Source organism: Parus major, chromosome 3 (assembly GCF_001522545.3).
Source record: "Parus major isolate Abel chromosome 3, Parus_major1.1, whole genome shotgun sequence".
In the NCBI taxonomy this organism is placed as follows: Eukaryota; Metazoa; Chordata; class Aves; order Passeriformes; family Paridae; genus Parus; species Parus major.
The window spans coordinates 25,271,334-25,294,429 of record NC_031770.1 but is presented as its reverse complement, the minus strand read 5'-3'; the positions used below and the strand labels follow the sequence as shown (position 1 = coordinate 25,294,429).

At 38.9% G+C, this 23,096-nt stretch overlaps 2 protein-coding genes across 6 annotated transcripts in view; one reads left to right on the top strand and one right to left on the bottom strand.

Moving 5' to 3' along the window:
- The window catches only part of CAMKMT (calmodulin-lysine N-methyltransferase), a 214,504-nt gene extending 210,896 nt beyond the window's left edge, over positions 1–3,608 (bottom strand). The window contains exon 1 of one of the 2 annotated variants that reach the window (XM_015621362.3): positions 3,265–3,608. In XM_015621362.3, coding sequence (XP_015476848.1) covers positions 3,265–3,363 — 99 coding nt within the window. In that variant the 5' untranslated portion in view covers positions 3,364–3,608. The remainder of the gene's footprint in view (positions 1–3,264) is intronic. The other variant, XM_015621361.3, reaches the window with a different exon arrangement.
- A 30-nt stretch (positions 3,609–3,638) lies between these two features.
- Positions 3,639–23,074, top strand: PREPL (prolyl endopeptidase like). 4 transcript variants are annotated; one of them, XM_015621359.3, is made up of 15 exons: positions 3,639–4,143; positions 4,316–4,586; positions 7,201–7,401; positions 7,922–7,988; positions 8,612–8,815; positions 10,801–10,924; positions 13,303–13,519; positions 14,086–14,271; positions 15,764–15,967; positions 16,710–16,885; positions 18,273–18,489; positions 18,672–18,821; positions 19,711–19,837; positions 20,781–20,863; positions 21,695–23,074. In XM_015621359.3, exons 2-15 carry the CDS (start codon positions 4,368–4,370, stop codon positions 21,773–21,775), a joined length of 2,256 nt encoding a protein of 751 aa, XP_015476845.1. In that variant the 5' UTR covers positions 3,639–4,143; positions 4,316–4,367; the 3' UTR covers positions 21,776–23,074. The 4 variants fall into 4 exon arrangements, with proteins under 4 accessions (XP_015476845.1, XP_015476843.1, XP_015476841.1 ...); XM_015621357.3 differs by having other exon boundaries at positions 3,639–4,586; positions 7,204–7,401; XM_015621355.3 differs by having other exon boundaries at positions 3,639–4,586.
- The last annotated feature ends 22 nt before the right edge of the window (positions 23,075–23,096 follow it).

Here is a 23,096-nt window from a genome sequence, read left to right as displayed (position 1 = left end):
CTGTTCCTAAAAGGATCACAGTTGTGTTAAAAAGGCTATAAAGGTAATTTGCTGCTATAAAATAATCCACTGATAAAAACAAAAGGTGACTATCATAACTCATCACCACACAGTCTCCTGTTCTACAAAGATTCTGGTAAAATATTACCACAGATCTCAATTGCAACACCCTTGGTATTTAGTGACATTATTAGGACTATGTTTAGGACTATCTATAAAACCTAAAACTGGTTAATATCACTTTAAAAAAAATCCCACCAAAAAAGAACCTCCCACAAAAAAACATGGAGAAAGGCAGTCACCTGAAATTCCTTGCATTTAGCTGGGTATATCCTTGTGTTAGGCCTAATTACACTAAGAGCCAAAGACTGTAAGTAACGGGTTATGGTCTACAAACCTCGGCCAGTTAGCTGGCAGTGACTGCAACATGGTATTTTGTACATGCAAGAAAGTTTCCACACAATTAGCTACAACATAACCTGTAACTGCACTCTAAATATCGTCCACAGGACTATAGTATTTATTTTTACAAATAATTTATTTACCAAATTGTTTTATCCAACTGTAAATTATTTACAAACTCAAAACTAACAAGAATATGGAAAAAAGATCTGGAGCACAGGCACCCTTCAAAGAGAGAAGAGCGGGAAGAGGTGAAAATTTGTTTTAGAAATGCTTCTGTTCAGGAAAAAAGTATCATTGACCTGTCCTCACTTTAGCTTTTATTTTTCAATTCTGTAAGTTGAAGTACATTAGCAGGTGAGCAAGGTACTCTCAGGCATGTGGTGTCACTCTTGGGGATGGTCCTGTGCAGGGCCAGGAGTTGAACTTGATGATCCTTGTGAATCCTTTCCTGCACAGCATAATCTTTGATTCCAAGACTTGTGTGAGAAGAGCAAGAGGAAGGTAACAGGCAGAATAAACAAAAAAAGCTTACAGATTTCATGATACTTTCTATACTTTCTATAGCAAATGTATGTATAGGGAGGAACATCTAATGCATGCCTATTGCTCTGATTTTCCTGCTGAAAACTACTGACTGGATGATGCCTTCAGCCACAGAGACTGACAGAACTCAAAACACAGCCTTAGAGAACTTATCCAGTCATTTACAAATGCACAGTAAATAGGTAACTTCCCTCGCATTTTTTTAAATGAAAAAAATACTTTTTTTGATTCTGACAGACTTAAGTTTAAAAATATTGCCAAACTTCAAACTCCATACATACATAAAACATTTCATTGATAAAGAGCACACAGGTAATTATGCAAACCCCTGATTCTTTATGCTAGCTTCATAGGATACCTCATAAAAGGCCTTTTTTTTCTTAATTAAATCAGCAAGCATGCACTCAAGCATCCTTACCATAGTAAATCAATTTGTGTGTGCATTGAATGAAAGCAAATTCAAGATATAAACACACCACAGAACTGATTTCACATAAGGCCTTATTATAAGCAGTGTGGAAAGCGCTTTTAAAAGCACTGTTAGAAACACTTTGACAGTGCTCCTTTAAAAATTAATTTAAAGGGAGGTTGATACCTTCTTCCAATCCATAGCTAGATCTGAGCACCACTGTAGCAAAGAGCACAGAACTGATTTTTATTTCAGATGCATCAGTAAGATTAAATTGATCCTTGCTCATTGTACCATATAAAAATCAACAGAAAAGCTAAAGAAGATGGAAAAACCAAGGGAATTTACAGAGGAAAAGGTCACAGATACATGTAGTTTGAGAAAAAAAGAGAAGCCTTCTCCCCAAATACCTACACGCACTCTTCCACAACCCCATTCTATTATTATGAAAAGCTCCTTATGATTTTAAGAGACAGGAATATGCCCAAGGCAGTATATGTTGAGAAGAAATAACAGCTAGTATAACCACAGAGTGCAGCTTTGGTAGTCTGCTAGGGCAGAAACCTACAAAGACAAACCTGATATTCCTACCACTAACTTTGGTATTTCCTGCTTAAGAGTATAATAAAACAGAAGTTGGTCCTTTTGAACAGGATCAGCAAATTTAGAAACCAAAAGCACACACAAAGAGCAATACTGATGTCCTCAGGCTCCCACTGTAACCCAGCTAGGTGTCCCTTCCAACCCAGCTGCCACCACTGACTCAGTGCCACCTCTCTGCCCTCTCAGGGACAGCTGTCCATAGGCAGCTCCAGATGCCCATCTGCATAGAACCAAACACTCAAGTTACGGAGGTAAATTTCACATCCCATAACAGTAACAGCCAATGAAACAGACTAGAGTTTTTAAGCCTTTGTGCCTACACTCATCTGCAGAGGAATCCTTTCTAAAGGTCTAAAACAGTGTGTAAGGCTGCAGCTGAGAAGCTGCTGTTCACAACAGCACAGGTGTCACCACTTGTTCCTTCTTCTTTCTCACCGTCCTCCAGGCACAGCCCCTCAGCAAACCGCACTTTTCACTGCCAGGTGAGCAGGGTCTCACCCCAGCTCCCCAGCAAAGGCAGTCTGGGGGAGAGGGAGCAAAGAGCAGGAATGAAGCGGCAGCCACGACAACCAGCCCCAGCAGCATCGATGGAAGGTGTCAAACTATGGCCTGAAAATCCCAAGGTGCCCTCAGGCAGTGGGGGTGCCAGTGGGATGCTGGTCCACCTCCCTTAACACAGGCCATGGACAGTTTGAGGCACACTACTGAAGGCACGCTTTAGAATCATAAAATCACAGAACAAGCTGAGTTGGAAGGGACCCGTCAGGACCATCAAGTCCAACTCCTGGCCCTGTAGAGGACAGTGCAAGAGTCATGCCATGTGCCTGAGAGCATTGTCCAAATACTTCAACTCTATCAGTCTTCAACTCTGTCAGGCTTGCCTGACACCGCTGCCTTGGGGAGCCTGTTCCAGCGTCCAGCCACCCTCTGGGCGAAATACCTTTTTCTAATATCCAACCTAAACCTCCCCTGCACAACTTCAGGCCATTCCTCTAAGTCCTGTGACCGGGCACGAGAATGAAGGGATCATTGCCTGCCCCTCTCCACTTCCACTCTCTAGACAGAAGGTTGGGTGCATATATACATATTTTTATTATTACCATATTTTCCAGGGAGAGTGCTGCAAGCCCCTTTATATGACCCACCATAGTATTGCTCGCAGTCCTCCTGTAAGGGGTGCGAGCAGCGCGGGATTCCCGGGGCACAGCCCGGCCCGAAGGAGCAGGGAGAGCCCGCGCTGCCCTCAGGCTGCACCGCCGCCCGCCCCGCCATGCCGGCCACCCCCGCCCGCGGGCTCCCCCTACCTGTCCGAGCAGCCGCCAGCGAGTTCGGGCCGCCGCCGCACCGCTCACCCCGCACCTGTCCGCAGCGGGGCGAAGCGGGGAACCGGCAGCCTCGGCCATGCGGCGGCGGGAGCGCCGGGAATTGGCGCGGAGGGAGGGAGCGCTGTCTTGGGCGGCGGGGACGCGCCGCTGAGCATCCAGCGGCTGCGGGACCGGCCGGGCTAGGGATGGAGCGGGATGAGGGGCGCGGCCATCTTTGCTAAGGGCAGCGTCGAACGACCTTCGGCGGCCGAGGAAGTACGGTGCTCTTCAGGCCCGGCACGGCGGAGGCGCGCCTCAGGACAAATCGCCCGTGTCCTCCGTGCCCGGGGACGAGACTGGGCGTGGCACGGCAGCCACCCGGGAAAGCCGCGCCAGGGACCGTGCCCGCCCGCCGTGGCTCCGCATCCGGGCGCTGACACCAACGGCGTTCTGCCGCCGCGCCTGCGAAGCGCCCTGCCGCCATCTTAGTTACGGGCAGCGCCCCCGGGAGCTCTGCCGCCCGCCCGGCGTCTCATCGCGGGCAGCCCCGGCCCAGCGGGAGCGGGAGGAGCGGCGGCAGCGCCACGGCGAGTCCTTGCGCGGGCCGCGGGCGGACGGGCAGCGCCGGTTCCAGCCCGACACGTGCGGCCCGTCCCCTGCAGTGCTCCTACGAACGGGGGTTTAGCTCCTGCTGCCCAGGGGACGCTCGGGAGAAGGCGTGGGTTTGGTGTTAGATGGGGAAGTGGGGGGGAACGATTTCTCCAAACTTTCCCAGGGTTCTGGCCTTCAGCGTTTGGACGTGCACGGTTGCACCTCCCCTTCTCTTCACAGTTTTACTGGAGTTGAACTTCGCGCCTCCAGGAATGTTCAGGTTAAAATGTGGGTGCCAGTTGTTAACAAACCAAGTTTTACTTATTCTCTTCTCATTTGATTTACCTAGTGAATCACATTTCTCTGAAAGAGGAAGTTTACGCTATGTATATTTCGTATGTATGTATGTATATTTACATTTATGCCTGCAGTTTACATTACGTATCTTTCACACACACAGTGTAAATGATCGGCAGTTTGGGATTCAGAAATTCCAGGTTGGCTGTCAAGAAATGAAGGTTAGGATGTGCTGCGCTGGACTGCAGAATCTCCTCCAAGGGCTGAGCTTCGGTGCCAAGTACTACTCTAAGCATAGCCCTCCTCAAACAATGTGTCTTTACAGTAAAATGGGACTAAAAAAGTGGCACATCCTGGGCTCTTCAAAAAGTATATACACCCACGGGACTGCACCACCTGGAAGCATCCTGCCATGCAGATTCTTTTCCTGCAAGGTATGCTATTTAAGTACAGACTTAATACCAATCACCACCTTGGCACATCTGTTAAGGGACCCAGTCACGTCCCTTCATGTTGAGGAAACACATTTTTCCCAGAGAATTTGAAGCAGAGGAATAAAGTACAGGATATCAGTTATGTTCAAAGATATGTACCATTGTTCAGCATTCCTATGTTGTTTTGACATAAAGCTTCATTTTGGGTGATTTTCTCACTAAATTTTGAAAAAATTGGTATCTTCCAGAGCTAGGTAAAGTGTCAGGAGAAAAGAGCAGGGACAGATCAGCTAGTGTAAAGGCAAAGTGTCTAAACAAGACTGAGCTAGCTCAAAAAACACTTGACTGGTGTCTGTGTTGACCAGTAAGTCATGGTTTCCATCATATTAAAATATAATATTGACATCTCATAACCATGCTCACATGTTCCAAACTGTATTTTAAAAGGTATTTGCATTGATTTCTGTAAATAAATATTGTGTAATTGCATAGCAGTATATCATTCACAGAGTCAGAAAACAGTCTGAAATAATTTTAGGTCTCAAGTGTCTCTAATACAGATTTTGCTAGAGGTATTATAAAAGTTTACTGCAGTATGACAGCCTGGAAACTTATTTATATGCATAAGTAGTGTTTATAAAGATTTATGTTTTGGTTTATTTGATCCTAAACATGTTTTCAGATGGATGCGTGGTTGTCCTAAAATTGCTCAAATTGACGGTGTTTCTTCAGAGGTGACATGAAGTTTGTTGTGTTGTAACTCTTCTATTTGTCACCAAAGTAGAGTTCCTAAATCTGTGTCTCAAATGTAAGCAAATGTTTCAAGGAGAACACAGGAGGTCTGGAGGGATGAGAATGTGTGGTTCAGTTTACTCTATGGTACTTCACTAACACAAGTGTTACAAATGCTGCTCTGTGACACTGGTCCCAGAATGCAAACATGGTTTTCACCTGAAAGGAGGCTGTGCCTGTTTGTTATGGAGCAAATGTTTGCACACCAGTTGTCACTGAGATCCTCTGGTATCCTGAAAATCTTTCTAGATTACTGGATTTTCCCCAGGCAGGGAGGTGTACCATACCTCTTAATATATCCCTACACTGTGACTGCCAGCTGCATATAATATTTCCAAATGAATAAAATGGGATTGCTGAAAACAACAAGAGGACAATCATCAAAAGATTCATAAAGTGTGGAACTTGTCAAAGTTGTGGATGCTAAAATTTTACAGGTATAAGGGGGGACATATATGATATATATATATATATATATATGACATATATGAGAGAGACTTTTTAAATACCCAGAAACCATGTTCAGGTCAGGAAACCCCTGAGCTAAATTTGTTTAAGGCTGGAGAAAATCATCTGTCTTGTCCCATTCTTATGCTTTCCTAAGTATCCATTTATGGCCACTGAGGTCTTATTTGGTTGCATCATATTTGGGGGATGGTGTTCTCTTACAACAGTTTTTCCAGTGACAGGGGTGAAGTGGTACAACTTTGGTATCCAGCAGTTTGTTTCTCCTGACCAATCACTCAGAGCTTCTCTAAGAGCCTTCACAATTTGTTTGCCTTGTGCCAGGTGAGAGGAAGCATTGGTCTGAACTAGTGGCAGACACTCTCAGCAGTGATATACTTTATGTTCATAGGGAGTTTGGTAACTGAACCAGATGGTTTCCCTTCAGAGTCTACTTGAAACATTCACATTTTGGTTCTCATGTGCTTCTGAGACTAGGAACAAACTAATAATCCTTAATGGAAAGTGAGGATAGGATATGAAGCATAGGCTGCTTTTTAAGCTTAGACACATTCAAATCATACATTGAATGTTACAAAATGCTACTTTGTGTGATTTGTGCAGTATTGTGTAAATAAGTTACATAAGTTGTGACACTTGCTACTTGATCAAGTGAGATTTCACAGCATGCTAGAGGAGGTAGCATTGTTCTAGCAATTTTAACACACTTTTAACATTTTTACAATAGAAGACAGCTTTGTTGGCAGTGAGGTAGCAGTAATCTCACATTTAGTGGAAAACCAGATCCTTAAACTTATTCCTGATAAAATTGTTGCAGAACCCATATCAGTTCACTGCTGCATTCTTTGCCTTATGAACATTTATATTAACACTTCTGAGGAAGTGGAGCAAGAACCCGAATGAGTTACTAGGACTCCTAGGTGCAGGGACAGAGGTGTGAGCATTGTTGTCTAGGAAAGGAAATGAGAAATTATGCTCTAAAGACAGGAAATTATGAAAGAAAGTTGTGAAGAAGGAAAAATAGTAGAATTCCATAAAAAGTAAAACTTAGTTCTAAAACAGGAACAAACGTATTTACTTATAATCAATTAAGAGCATATATTAATAGTACCCTAAATTTTGAAGAAAAAGCTTCAATAAATGTGTCAAGTAAAGCATGTTTGACAGTGCCTCCCCAAAAGATCAGGAAGAGTTAAAACAAAACACATTCCAACTGCAGTTTTTGTTTCTATTGGCTTGTACTTCTGTATAACGCAAAGGTGGTTTTGGGCCTGTGGCTCAGGGGATGTTGCCTCAATGTGTTCAGATTGGTGTGCAGTATGCTGGCTTGTAGCCATTGTTGTCTTTCCTTACTTAGCAGGAAGGAACAAAAGTCCCTTCCAAAAGGAAGCAAAATACAGCCATAGTAACTTCAGGCCTTTTGCACAAGAACCTTCTGAAATCAGAGCAAAAAAACTGGAATAACATTTCACCAACATACAAAGCTATGACAAAGAGAATCAAGGAAAAACTGGAAGAATTGCACAACATGTATACACTCAATTCAGGAAGCCCAAGGGTAAGTGATAAACAATAAAAACATTTCCCATCACTGACTACAAATAAAATACACTGAAGCCGTTCCTGCTATAAAATGCTGGTTTACTCATTTTTTCACAGTAGAAGTTTTGAATATTTTAATAATTATGCATAGTAACAATCTGTGTTTAGAACAGCTTATACCTGTTATGACAGTGAATTTACCTTAATTTCTCCATAGGCAAAAGCAAGTAAAGATAAAATAATCATCTTACTTTTGGATAAAGAATACAAGACACTGTAAGTTGCAAAGTTGCAAGAGCAGTTGCAGGTGATCTGAGCCTTCTGTGATATTTAGAGCAGGTAGAGGTAGCTTAAGTACCCTGACTGAAAAAACCTTTCTGATGTGTGTAATTCCTTCTTCAGTATGGAATATATGTTCTGTCATTTGTTACATTTATTACAATTTGTTACAATTCTGCTGAAAAATTACTGTAAATAGGGATTCAAAGGGAATGTCTAATTGTGTGATGGATGTGAAATATGTTTGTATTGAACAGATGAGGTTTGGCGAGAATGTGTACTTTGAAGAGAATGGCTGCGTATTTCTTGCAAAAGCAGATCATGGTAAGGGATTTATCTTCCTAATATGGTAGGATTCTTACAAAAGATCGACATGTATCACTTAGAGTTCTTTTCTTCCATTAATGCTTAGCTTGCCTGTTTCTTAACTAAAAATACTTTTATACAATTCCATAATAGAGTAATAATTCTAGACTCCTGAATCTGAAAAGGTGAGGTAAAGAGAGTTAGTGAATCGTATATATTGATATGAAGGTAAGTTGCTGGAGAGGAACAAGAGAAGACACTTCAGAGCACTAACTTAACATTTTGACAAATGAAAAGAACATCCATGCTTTTTTATTTTAGAGGAGGTGGTAAAAGAATTTCTAATTTTATTTATTAGAAACAACTGTGCTTTAGCTATCTGAGCTTTAAAATTCAGTATGTTTAGTAGAAGCCAAAACCTACACTTTTGAAATATTTTTAGTAATAACTACAGGACTTTTTTCCTTGGAACTTGCATTTGCAAACATCTTTCAAGACAGGTATTTGGTGTTGATAATTCCAGCAGAATGTTTGTGAATGTTGGAGACAGATTTGTTAAATACAGACATTAAGAATCCCCATTCACTTTGACAGGGTCTTAATTACAGGATTTTTTGCTATCTCTTTTTTCTATGTAATAGCTGAAGGAAATGCTGAGATTTTATTCAGTGTTGAAGATTTTGGCTTTTCTGATGCCTTTATTCAACGGATCAGAATTTCACCAGATCAGAGATACATGGCCATCAGGTTAAAAAGTGAAAATTCTGAAGAGGCAACCTGCATTATTATGAAACTTGGCAATCTTCCTGTTGTGGAAAAAGTAATTCCAAGTGTATTTAGCTTTGGTAAGTTGTTTATAAATGACCTGTCACAGAGTCTTTCAACACAACATTTTTCTTAGTTTGAAGGTATTTTTTTTTTAAATGAAGGCAACATTTAATCTTTATAGATATTGAATTGTTTCTTATGGTTTCTTTAATGCTGCACAATTACAGGTTATCTAATATGGATGAAAGGGACTGCTTCCTAGATACAACTTTTCCTTCATTGTAAAAGCATTTATACACATTACAACAGTCATGCATATAATTTTTTGTATTGATTCCACTAAGCTGTATTCAAAATATAGTGACATGACTGTTTTTGATATAAAAATCTTTTTGAGGGATATTCTAGTTGGTAAAACCTTACAGCTACTACAGTCATTGGTAGCTGTAGATAGCTTTTGCTTGAAAAGTGTGGAAGTACTACCTACTAGTGAGTATTGGCTGGAATTTCAACTGGAATCCAGGATGTGGGTCACACTTCAGAGCCCAGTAAAATCAGCCAGGCCTTGAATCAATTCTTTCAGAATAGATTACAGAGCTTTACATTGCTGTTAAAAGAAGCAGAGGTAAATGGAAGTGAATGGGAAAACATTATTTTTTTTAATAGTATGTTAAAGAATATAGCAAAAAGAGTATAATAGTATGTATACAGTGTTCCAGATCTCATACTTTGGATAATATTGCTAAATGTCATCAAGTATATCTAGTGCAGTAAGCAGTTTGCCTGCGCAGAATAAAAAAATAAAACTCTAGGTAAAACTTCCCTGTTAAAAAAATGATGAGTAGCAAGAATTTAGTGTTGTGTTTCCACACTGAAGATTACAATACCTGTTGAAAAATAAACATGCAAATTTGCCAATGACATTTTACACCATACTTGATTTGAACATCTATCTAGGTTGATCCAGAAGAATGAGTACAGTTAAGAGACCAACATCCTGTTGCCTAAATAGGTGTGACATAATAAGAGTAAAAAAGATGACTATCAGAATGGTAAATTCTGTAAAGTCAGGTGTGAGTGAGAAATAGCAGTAGTGTCCTGAAGCACAGAGATGTCTCAGTCATGACTTGCAAAGTTATGTGCTTGTACTGAGTGATATAAAATAGCAGGGAGAGAGACAGAATTTCCTGAAAATTTACATCTTGATTTTTCTATAGACTAGGCTATAGAAAAACTTGGATTTCCCTTCTAAAGGCTTGTCTTCATAGTGAAGTTACCTCAGTTACCTCAGTTACCTGTGCACTTTGGAGCCACACTGCTGTTCAGAAAGCAAAATGTTTGTGTTATCTTGGTGTTGTGTTAATTCCCCAGGTTTTGTACTGAAAAACAGTATTTATGCATAAGACAGCATACAGAAGCTTTTAAAAGCACATGTGTTAAACATCATTCTGTTGGCTGTAGGAGCAGCAGAGATGGGAGGAATGTAGCTGGATCAGTCAGAATAACTTCAGAATAACAAGGTTCCTGTAATTATACCTTTCTATGTTGGTGAACACATACACAAGCATAGAAAATTGGAGAATTTTTATCTCAGCGGTACCCATGGGGCACATGCATCATCTCTTTTCTCTAAATGGCTTGTGTGCAGTCACATGTAACAGTGCAGAGCTTATGATGCCTTTATCATCTTGCTGACTCCATGTAAACCTCTTTGATGTTGTGAAAAGCCATGTCTCCTGTTTTCCTGTTACCTCCAGAACCCACACAGGGTCAAGAGTTTCCTATTACTGGCCCCTGCAACATTGACCTCTGCTTTTTTTGCTTTTTGCTTTTCTTTCAATACATTATGAGATTCTTGTTTCATGGTAGTCAGAGAAAACATGGAAAAACCTTTTGGCTCTTACCTCAGTTCTCACAGGATGTGGAAGTGCTGTCCTCAGTTCCACACCACCTGCAACCCATCTTTTCCAGCACTGGGACCAATGTCCATGGAACTCCCATCTTCTCTCACTAATACTATACATTGTTCTGAATTTGATATGTGTCTGTCTTTTTTTTCCAGAATGGGCTGCAAATGATGTTCTGTATTACACAACTCAGAAGAACCTTAAATGCCAGAATGTCTTCATGACCACTTTCACTAACCAGAAACACACTAAGTTAGTTTATACAGAACAAGATGCAAGGTAATACATATCTAAAATATAACAAGTCCTTTACATATTTTAGAGTATTTTATATAATGATTTATATTATATATATATATATATATATAAAAATATATATATATTTATATATATTTATATATGATATATAATGAATATAATGTTTATAACTGTTAAGGGAAACTGTTGTGGGAAACAAAGTGGTTTGGAAAACAAGGGGTTCCATATCATATCTCAAATAGTAAAATGCATTTTTGTGTTCTGCTGTCAGTAGTGCCTTATACAGCCGGAGAATGGGCTCTGTTCTCCTTTTGATATGTGATCAACAGAGATTTAACTTTCCTCTCTTACCTCAAGAGTTCAGCTGAGTTTATAAATGTCAAGGTCACTCTCAGGTCAGGCTGTCCTTTAATGAATGTGTGACAGTTTCATACAGGGTAAATCAGACCTGGATTTCATTTTGTTTTCTCTGCTATTGATGTCTGATACATCTTTTTAAAAAAATACGTAAGTTCAGGCTAATCCTTGCTCTGGGTAATGGATGAGCAAAATCATTACAACATTCCAAGAGACGGAACTATTGTTGACTGAATACCCTCTCAATAACCTTTCTTTAAGCAGTGGTTTAGGAAGACATGAAGGCTCTTTGCTGAATTGAGCGTAGAACTAGCTTTTCGGCATTGTAGCACATGGTATATTTATACAGCATTCCATAAATATTTGTGATTATTCTTCATTCAAGTTACATATTCAGTAAAGAAATTCCAATTATACTTATAAGAAAAATAAAGAAAATAAACAAAAAACTTGCAATGGAGATGGAGTAAATAAGATCTTTTTTTTCCAGCTGCATTTGATGCATAGTTTTAGAAAATCAAGTTGCACTGACCTGGCACTTCCCCACAGGGAAACTGTTGGCATAATTCTGAAGGTCACAGTCATTACAGTAAATCTACCAGAAACTTACTCTAAAGGTTCAAGTGCTATTGCAGCTCATAGCTGAACTCCTTCATTGGAGATGGCAAGACATTCTTTCGTATAGCCACTGAGCAGTTCTGTTCTGCATCTCACTAGCTCTTCTAGTTGCAATCAAATTTTTTTAGAAGCTGAAAATTTCTTGACTTTTTTTTTTTTTTTTAAAAAAGCTACAAAAATAAAACCAAATTGTAATATCAAGGTCACAATCCTTGGGGAGAAGCGTAACATGCATTTCAGCTCAGCCCTCTTAGAGGCAGGATCAGGAGAGCTGAACTCTGGGAATCTCTACTGGATGTAGTGCTACATTGTTGCCAAATTCATGGGTATTAGTGGCAGGAGGCTGATTTTTCTTGCAGACTTTAGCTCCCCCTCTGTGCCCGCCCTCCTAAACATGTCAAGAGGGTGCAATTAGAAAAAACTATAGTACCAAAAAAATTCTTATCCTCCACCTGCAAATAATTAAAGGCACTGAAAATGCTATCTAAAGCATCCTTTTCTTCACCAAATATTCTGAATCCTAGAGAGATCATCATTGCAGTCATGTATCTGATCTGTGTGATGCAGATTATGGTACTCAACCCTGCATTTTCTTGATGGAATCTGGATCTTTGTGTTGGACAGTTTTGCTTTTAGACATCCAGTCTTAAGGGTTCAAAATGGCAAAGAGACTGCTCTGATCCAAGATGTGGCATTCCAGTTAATTAGGATGAATCACAGAAATTTGAATCTGAATTTCAGACTGAACTTCTCTACTATTAGCATCCAGCCACTGGCTGTCATTCTGCTTTCTATTTCTAGATTTTAGAGGGATTTAAAACCAGTAGGTAGTTCCTAGTTTCTTAGTTCCAAAACCAGTTCCTAGTTTCATGTAGGTCTCAGTGCTTCTTTTCTTTTTAAATAGCACTTTTTTTCCCATTTGCTTCAGACAGTTAGGTCAGTAGCAACTGACGTTTTACCAATTTATTTTTTTAATAGCTCTTACTTTTGTTATTCCTGTTACCACATGATATCATTTATTATTTTAACTATCCATTACTACTTTTTTCTTTTAATAGGGCTACAAGCTCAATTAAAAGTTCCACATTTTGCTTGAATTTTAAAGCCTGTATGCATCAGTAAGATTCCAGTCTAACTCAATGATGTAAAAACCTGGATTTAGCTGGGCAACAGCTGAACTGCTTTCCTTGCAGATATCAGGTTTCACACACAAGATTGAGGGGTTTTAAATCAATCCAAGGGTAAATGCAGCAGAAGTGGGTCTGGGAGTCAAGAAGCCTGAAATTTCTTCACTCTGCTATCAGGAATGCTGTTTCTTACCTTGCAGATGGAAGCCCATGATTCTGAAATAACTGATGTATTTTAAAATACTGATATAAAATTTAAGCTTTTTCTTTTTTTTTTTTTTTAATGATTCCCTACAGATTCTTTGTAGACCTTTATTGCACAAAAGACAGGCGTTTTCTCACTATCAACAGCAACAGCAAGACAACCTCAGAAGTTTGGCTGGTTGACTGCAGCCATCCCTTTGAGTCACCTGCTCTTGTACAAGCACGAACCACAGGGGTCATTTACCACATCGAGCACAGAAAGGACCAGTTGTACATTCTTACTACATATGGAGAACCTGCAGAATATAAGGCAATTTTGACTGATAATTACATTCATAGGATTAATTCAGATACCTATTGCAGGTCATACAGAAATAGTAAGGTTGGCTTTTAATTCTGTCAGTCACAGCTTACTGAAATAAATTAAGAGAGAGCTGCTTGGATTAAAAAGACTGATAGTGCTGCATGGAGTCTCACCTACAAGAGGCTAGTTTGATCCTAACTCCTTTGATAGGATCAAGAAATGACTATGCTTCAACAGTCATTCTATCAAAACTTAAGTTGGTGATCTCAGTCTATGTAATCAAACCCACCTACAATTTTGCTGGCCATGCTGAAAGCACTTTCTGTATTGTAGTCTTATGCAGAGTAATCTTTGAAACTTGGTCTTCTCCAAATGTTACTGCACTGTTCTTCCATTTTCCTTAAGTAAAGGGAGTTTAAAAATCTTCAGTTTTAGATAGGCAAACACCCCAAATAAAAAAAAAAAAAGTATTTTTTGGCAAAAAAAATGTTGTGTGAGATCACCTGTAAGTCTGTACCTCTCCTTTGTAACTCTTACTACATGTTAGTAAGGTTGTTTGGATTTTTTTACAGTTGATGAAGGCACCAGTAACTTCAAGTGGCAAGGAGAACTGGCAGTTAGTTTATGCACTCGAAAAGAAAACCAAGCTAGTAGACTTTGAGATGTTCAGTGATGACTGTATTATGTTCCTGAAGACTGCTGGTCATCTTTATTTAAATGTGATTTCTTTTGTTTCACACTCAGTTCAGTCAATAAAGGTAAGTTTTAGCTTGGTTTATAATATTTTTCCAGTATAATATTTAGCAGTATAACATTTTTCCTTTTTTTTTTTTTTTTGTTTGTTTAGCTTTTTTTGGCATAACATAATGGAAGGAAAGATAAATTACAAAAGTAAAAGCAGTTTGGAAACTATTAATACTGACATTTTCATCATTATGACTAATTGTATTACCTCTGGCTATTGTTAACATTTGATGTGGTGGCTTATTGCAGCATTTAGAAAGTTATAGAGCAGTTATCCTGTGAGCCAGTTCTTTCTTCAATGGATTACAGTCAAGCTCTTCACAATACAGCTGATTTCTAATGTAAAACAGAACTTAGTTCCCTAAATGCTCTACTTAGTTTTACTGAGGCTATTTTTGGTTGCACTCACTGGAGTAAGCAAGGCCCTTCCCATAGGAAAAATATTAATGTTCAGAAAACAAGTACAGACAGTGTCCCATAATAAATGGGAAGACTTGATATTGCAGTACAATTGGTGCAAAGGATTTGCTTCCCTTCTCTAGTTGTTAAATACTTGTGGATTTAAACAAACAAAGTGACTCAAGCCAAATCCATGATTTCTGAAGGTCTTCATTTTCATTCAGGTGAAATATTTAATTGATTTGTTTTCCTGAAAAATACAGTCTGAACAACTCACAAGTTTATTGCAACAAGCTGCCAATGCTGCACTCTATAAAACTGCTACAGAAAAAGGTTTTCAACCAAGTACGCTGTATGGTTTCCAAAATCGTCATTTTTTAAAATGGCTATAGTTTATTTATTCAGAAAGGGCCTGCAGTTACTCAGGAGAACTTGGACTTCTGCTGCCTTTTCAGAAGCCTCTAGCAACCTAACCCAAGTAAGTAATGGTCTGGCAGAGGGTTTGGCTATGTCCCTGCTGCTCTCAAAGAATGAATCTTGATTTCTTTCATTCTTAGCAGAGTTAAAAACCTTAAATATAATAACAGTAAGTGTCTGAGGGTGAATGTGCCAGGAAAAGGTTTTGTTCTTCACAATGGCTGGCACTAGGAACAAAGTTAAGAGGCAGGGGTTTTCAGTGGCTTAGCATTACTGAGCTACCTCACAGTAAAAGCATAATAGCTGACATGGACTTGGCTGTATAACGTGTTGAAGTAGAACTGGAAATGCAAGGACAAATAGGATGTAAAAAATAAAACTAATGCAGAATAATTTCAAATGTTTTCTTTTAAAAAATCTGCACTAATACCCATTTTAAACTGAAATTGAATTTATTTTTTGTTTTTATTTCATTGTCCACCTTTATCCAATGGCCTCAGGGGAAAAGTTCACTAGGTCTTTCACTTTTTGACAGTTTCATTACTTGATTTAAATGAAATACAGATTGCTGTAAATACAAACTGAAGACAATTAGTTAATATCCAAAGTTTTTTTTACTCTGAAGGACATAATAAGCAAAATTTACAGAAGCAGTGCAAGGGTCTCACTTGAAATGTCATGTTTTCTCAGCTACCTACATGGGCCTGTGAATTTGAATTGGAATCTCATCCAGAACATACCACCAGCACCTGCTATTTTCAGCTCTCCTCCCCAGTACACCCCCCTAAGCGTTTTGCATATTCATTTAAAGAAAATAATCTCATTGAACAAGCTGTGCAAGAGGTACCAATTATTAAGAATTGTCACACTACACGTTTACTAGCTAAAAGCAAGGTAAGATTTTTCAGTGTTTTTCCCATTCCTTTTATTCTTACCTTCCTCCCCACCCATTTAAAGAAAGTGCACTTGGCAGGGAACAGAGATTAAAAAATGTAAAGAGCAGCTGGTGCTATAGTTACTAAACAGTGGGTGTTTTCTTCAGTGCTACAGAGAAGAACAAGAAAGAGTCGTGATTTTTTTTTTCCCCATTAACCTGGGTATTCCAGAGGAGATAACAGCACACGATGAGTGAAGAATCTTAGTATAAGTGAGAATTGCTAGTTGATGTAATGATATTGTACTCCACACAATAAATGAAAACTGTGCCAGCTGTTGAAACGAACACCTCACAACCAGCTGTATAGTTCAGATCAAGAAAGGAAAGTTTTAACAGCCTGAGTTTAAAAATTTGGAGATGTTAATAAAGAGTTTGTACTGTGCTAAGTGGTAAACTCTATTGTTAATAACATATATTCTTGGTGTTAAAGGGAGAAGGAAGACTTGGGTGCTTGGGTAGTTTAAAAACTCCTCAGGTGTTGCACTTAAATGAATTTGTACTCTGCATCCATAAGCCCACACAGCAGAGGTTCAGTCTCAGGCTTTATTTTTCAAGAGTGCTTTGTACACTCTAAGTGAAAAAAAATTACTGTAATCAAAAAAACCCACATTTTAAAATAAATAATTGAAGTTTTCATTGCCATGTGTCATTGAGATTTTTGCAATGTCCCTTATTGTAAAACTACTCCCTCTTTTCCAGGATGAAACTTTGGTGCCAATTACAGTTTTTCATAATAAGAATTCTAAAGAACTGCACAGGAGACCACTTCTAGTTCATGTATATGGAGCTTATGGCATAGATTTGAACATGAGCTTTAAAGAAGAGAAGCTGATGTTAATTGAAGAGGGTTGGATATTAGCATATTGCCATGTTAGGTAAGTCAAATATAAAATGGAAATAAAATTTTATTTTGCAGGATACACAGACATTTGTTCATGTACAACTGAAGATGTACCAAAATAATTTTTTTCATGTATCTATACCTAATTATTCATCTCTTCTTAGATTTTTTTATTTAAGTAGTTTTTAAATTTACCTCAGGGGAAAAAAAAGCCACAAGAGCACACTACATTTTTGGTTTCTTAAATCTACATGATAGCTGTATGTAACATTTAATCTTTTCAAGTCTCATTAATTCTTGTCTCATCTTTGCTCAAGAAAAATGTCAGTTACATGCTCAAATTGCCATGACATGTTATCTCCCTCTCCTTCTGAGAACATTATATGCTAATCCTCAGTATGTGTCTTCTGAAAGCCATTTACATTCCACAACCACAACTAAGCATTTATCCTGCAACCCTTGTTCTTTTATTGGCTAAGTCCTCTGTCTCCAGTTTAGCTACCAATCTACCAGTTTTATAAAACTGCAATGTACAATAGGCTTCAAATTTTTCTCAGTAGCTAAGGAAGATAACAAAAGAATCACTTTAGGGACAGGAGGAATGAGTAACTGCTGGAAATACCAGACCCAAAACAAATTCAGCAAATATATTCAATCTGCTGTACTTGGTGGCAAGCACTGTACTGTTCTTCCTCACACCCCACTAAGTATCTTAAGATGCAGGTCAGTCCTACATGAAGATGGATTTGTCATCCAAAGATGGCAGGTTAATCAAATAATCCATTTTAAACTTGAAACCAGAAGAGGAAGCTTCAGGTGGCTTAGAACAAAAATTGTGGTTGCGTAGAAAGAGTATAAATTATTTTTATAATTCTGTATTACAAAATGTAACATTTCAAGTAGCATTTGAAATTCACAAATTAGGGGAGAGAAAAATCCCAAACTCTACTTTCTAAGTGTCTCAGAATTTCAGAAGACAAATCTCAAGAGTCTGGTGTGGTGCTCAGAAATACTGTTCTACTGTTTTTAATAAGTAACAGTGTTAGTCATGTAATATTGCTAACATTTTCAGTATTTTTATAGTTTCCTGTATAAAAACATAATATTATCTAATTTTATTGCCTACAATGAAAATGTAATTTCTTAAAGTGTTATTTCTCCTGTGGGTTCCAGGACACAAGCACATGAGTGCAGAGAGTGCCCTTTCTACAGTTAGTATTTTCACCAATCATCACAAATGATTTATTTTGCCTTCATGTTGTCTCTTTTAGCCATAAAGAAGGAAAAAAATAGAGAACAGTTAATTGGAATAGCAAACTATGATGTGTAACTCTGTAGCTGCTGCTGTTCTTTAATTACCTGAAGCTACACCGTGTAATGTTTTCTGAAGAGACTCCAACTTGAATTGCATTAAATTTCAGGGGTGGAGGAGAGCAGGGCCTTAGCTGGCACAGAGATGGATGTCAGCATAATAAACTCAAAGGTGTCCATGACCTCAGGGCTTGCATCATGCTGCTGCATCAGCTGGGATTTTCTCAGCCCAAACACACAGCACTGGCAGCTGCCAGTGCTGGGGGAGTTCTCGCAGGAGCCCTGTGCAACACTGATCCAGCACTGATCAGAGCCATGGTTTTACAGGTGAGCTGCTGCAGACTTTTTATGGATTATAACATTAAACTCTATTATCTATGTTATTGTACCACGTTCAGAATTGGAAATATTCCATTTCAAAGCTCACTCTCCTCATTTGTTTGAGAACACCTTGATTCAAGGTCCACTGTCATATTTGCCAACTTTTCTTTTTTTAATGGCTTCCTAAGGCTCCTTTCATAGATGTTCTAAATACAATGATGAAAACCCATCTCCCACTGACAATTGAGGAACAAGAAGAATGGGGAAATCCATTAGAAGATGCAAAATGTATGAAGTATATCAAAAGCTATTGCCCATACCAGAATATTAAGCCACAGGTAAAACTATGCTATCTGTGCAAAATACTACAGGCATAAAGTGTAGTGGTTTACAAGAAAACCAAAAGTAGATCACTGAAATTTTTAAAAAAAAACCTCCAATATAAATTATTTCAGTAATAATCTTAGCAATAGTTGGAGTCACAAGTGACTACTGATATTAACCCAATGCCTTCTAAACGATACAGATTTCTAAACTTGCTTGTGTTCTAGGACTTTCAGGAAGTAATAGATATTGCTAGATATTGCTTTGACTTGCTATTGTATAGCAAGTCTCAACATGCAAAATGCTTTCTTTTGTGGGGGAATTTTGGCATTCTGCTGTGTTTTGCTGCTTTTTTGCAGACACAGGAGGAAGGTATTTTCCACTGATTTAATCCTTTCTAGAGGTATTAAAATAAACATTGAAAGGGAGGAGGACCTATAGCATTGACATTGCATCTCAAGGAAAATCTCTTTTTGACAGTGTGTTAGCTGTGCTGCACAGCTTAATTAAGTAAAAATTTTACGATTTAAAAAACAACTGTGCAGAAAAATAGCAAAAATAAACCTCAAATATTGTTCTAAGGTAAACCATTCCATGAATATTACTCCTTTTTTTCTTTTTTTGCAATCATCAGCAAGCAGACAGGTATCAGACCTTTACCAGTGCAGAGGGGACGTTTTTATGACCTTTTGCAAGTAGATTATGCCCTACTATGAAGTCATTTTTCAGACCAAAATACTTTTTGCAGTTAGAATGATAAAACTCATAGAAAACACTAAGTAATTATGGAATAGATGAGTCTTTAAATAAATTCTAACAAGTTGTACAGTAAGAGAAAAATGTGCTACTCTATGATAAAGACCACTTGTCAGGTGTTTAACTGGCTTTGGTTTTTCATCTCAGTGCTATCCATCAGTTTTTATCACGGCATATGAAAACGATGAGCGAATACCACTAACAGGAATTCTACAGTATGTTCAGAAACTCAGGAAGGCTGCACTAGATCATGCCAGCAGAGCAAGAAAGAAAGGTAAGGATAAGAATATCATAGATAAACAAAGTAAAGTGAACCAAAGTCTTGGTAATTAAGTCATGTAATTAAAGACCATAGAGATTGACTTCTCCTTAAATGAATTCAAACACAATCCCATATCACCAGCTCCACAGCAGACTCAGGACACTCTCTGAGATGGAAAAACATAAAGATTGGGAGCCTGTGACTGGGACTCACTCTTTCCTTGGCCTCCCCATGGGTCAACTGTTGGACAGTGCAAGGTGAACCCACTCTGTCAGTCCAGCTGCTGACAGGGCCAAGCTGCAGTTCTCAGCAACCCTTGGAGAAAAATCCTATTTTTGCTGCTATACAAAAACCTACTTTTCTCGTTTTGCTAAAGCTGCAGGTCCTTAGTCCAAGCTAGAGTGATAACAAGACCAAGACACAGGTGTTTTTATACCTGAAACTTAACCCTAGACTTGGGAGTTTCCAGCAAAAGGTACATTCAAGCCTGACTATTTTAATCTACCATCCAGTCTAGGGAGAGGCTTTTACCATCATTACCAAAAGAGATCTTGAATAACCTTTTCTACATTTCACGATACCCTGTCTCTGAGCAGCACAACTGCAGTGGTTGAGAAATTGCAGCAGGTGCTGTGGTTGCTGTTGAGCTCTTTGTGCAGGAAGAAAAGAGCATGTCTTAAAAAAAATAATATTTTTTTTTACACGTGATCATGTAAATTTTTAAAGACTCAAAGAGAACAAACACACTAAAGTAGATGAATATTTTCCACATATGCAGTTATTAGAAATACAAATAATTCATTCAGAAAGCCCCTCTACAATGCTCATTTTCTTAAGGAATAAGAGAAATTCTATCAGGACAAGAAGGCAGAATTAGCTATCCTTAAACAATTCACATACTCAATTTTTTCATTGTTCATTCAATGTAAAGTGACCACCAGCTTCATTGTTCCAGGAAACCGGATTCCTAATATCATCCTAGATGTCCAGGCAAATGGCAGTCATTGTGATTCATCCTGGGAGCACTCACTGAACGAGGTATGGTCCCTTTATAGCACAGCTCCATAACATGTTGTGGGATGTGTCCCCTCAAGGGACACTTCAGCCTCAGTAGTTGGTCAGTCATTGAATGTATGTTTAAACTATAAAGAAAAACTGCTAGAGCAACTGCTGATTTTACATATGTATAAATATATATATGTAAAAACCCAGCAATCTTTGCATATAATGATATATATTTTTATACATATATAGATATATACACACTTGTGCAGATATAAAAGAGACAGTGACAGAGCCAGATCATTGAAATAGCCTTAAAGTAGTGTTCAATTCCCACTGTAATGTGCTAAGAGCTTTGAATGAAAGGTTCCAAGTTGTGCAAAACATTGTTCCAGCAGGAAGTCTTGCTCGGTAGAGTATTAAGTGCTTAAAACTGTCACACTATTTACTCCCATCTTCTTCATGAGTAAAACATGCATGATAGGTTGGACTGTTACATTTTGAAATGCATGATCTGTGCCATCAAAGCTATTACAATTAGCTTTCAAGATTTTGCACTTTATACAAGCATGCTTGTTAAAAGCAAAATTCCTCCAAGACCTGACATATTTTTACTGATGTCTCAGATTGTCACAGTTTGATACAAATTTTATTACTCTTAATTTTAACAAATCATACAAAATGTTAATTTGGTGGTGGTGGCAGTTATTCCCAAAATGAACTCTTTCAGGAAAAGCTACATGCTGTCTTAAGGAAAGATATTTCTTAGCATTAATATAGGAAAGGAAGATGACTAAAATAGCTGCACAAGAGCCTGAAAGTTTATAGTGTGAAGAACTTTGTAATAAAATACCTTCATTATTTTAGGTTGCAAGACACCTTGCTTTTCTGAATAGAGAACTTGAGGAAGCGTCTTATCCCCAACATCACAGCAAATCCTGCAAATAACTCCTAAACACACTGAGCACCTGAAAAACTTTGGGTCAGATTTGGATTTGTATGGAAAAGCAAACACCTTCTCCAGAGAATCTCTACTCTCAGATCCCTGCCTTATGGGCACAAGCACAGAAAGCTGGGTGTGGCATTGTCTTACAAAAATACAGACCAAGAACTGGATTTCTGTCCTGCCAGGCTGTGGAAAAGCAGCTGCCAGAAGAAATTCGTTTGTCCAGCAGCTCTGTTCATGTGAGCCAGCAGAGCAGCGTTACATGAACAGAGCTGGAGACAACAGTGGGCAGGTAAAGCCTCACAGGAGAGCCAAAGGCACTTGGCACAGGTGGCCTTCCTGTCCAAGGCATCTGTTGCAAGGCTATATCTTGCACAAGGCAGTAGAACTCCTCTGAAGCATCTGATATTGAAGTCTCACTACTTCCAGAACTAATTCCCATATATAGGTGATGGTGATTGCTGCCCTCTCTATCTGCACAGCAGCCATGGTTGCTGTTGGATGTGGTGGGATTGACCAAACTGCAAAGAAAAGCAATCTCAGCAGAACTCTGATGTGAATACATTAAAAAATCTTGCAGTTACCTTACCTAGCATGGTAATCTTAAGAAGGTGGTGCCAGAGCCTCTCAGGGGTACAAGATCAATGTGTCAGAAGATGCCAGAGCATCTCCAGAGGATAAAACTAAAAGAATGCCCCAACTAAAGCAGCCCAATTCATAGCTTAGCTGCCCTCTGAGCAAGGCACAAACCTGCTGTGCATTGCTTGTTAAAGAGATGTGTGGTGCACACCTAGGGCCACATCAACCACTGCAGGTGCAGCAAATGGAAATCAGAGCACATATACAAGTGTGACATTTGGTAGGGTTGGTTCAGCTGCTTCCTCTGAACTAAAGGACACACCCTTCACCTCAGCCTTAGGGCAAGAAAAGAAATAAGAGAATGCAAACACATTCTGACTCAACAGGGAGGGGAGAATCCACTGGAAATGCAGTTATGAGTGTGGAATTAGATATTAGCTATATTTTGTTCTTACAAACTTTGAGGAAAATCAGAGTTGTTAGATTTGAGAGAAGAGGTAAAACATCCCAATAATATACACTAGTCTTGCTTATGTTCACCTGTTTTAGCAAATGTAGGGCCACCCCTATGGAATGAGTTTTACAAATCTGCATACTTCTAAATTGTTACAGTAAACTGCCAAAGGCTTGGGATTCCACAGGAGCACTTACCAGCAACCTCCAGGATCAGCACCCAGAAAGCAACTGTTCCCTCTCCTCCCAAAAATACATGCTTGAACAGATTTTTAGAACAGGCTTACTTTT

Excerpts from the sequence above, each read along its gene's own strand:
- PREPL (XM_015621355.3), top strand. The coding sequence starts at position 3,999 with ATGGGGAAGTGGGGGGGAACGATTTCTCCAAACTTTCCCAGGGTTCTG. Across the intron at positions 16,886-18,272 it reads TTAGCATATTGCCATGTTAG|GGGTGGAGGAGAGCAGGGCC; the intron begins GTAAGTCAAATA and ends ATTAAATTTCAG. Across the intron at positions 19,838-20,780 it reads CAGCAGAGCAAGAAAGAAAG|GAAACCGGATTCCTAATATC; the intron begins GTAAGGATAAGA and ends TCATTGTTCCAG.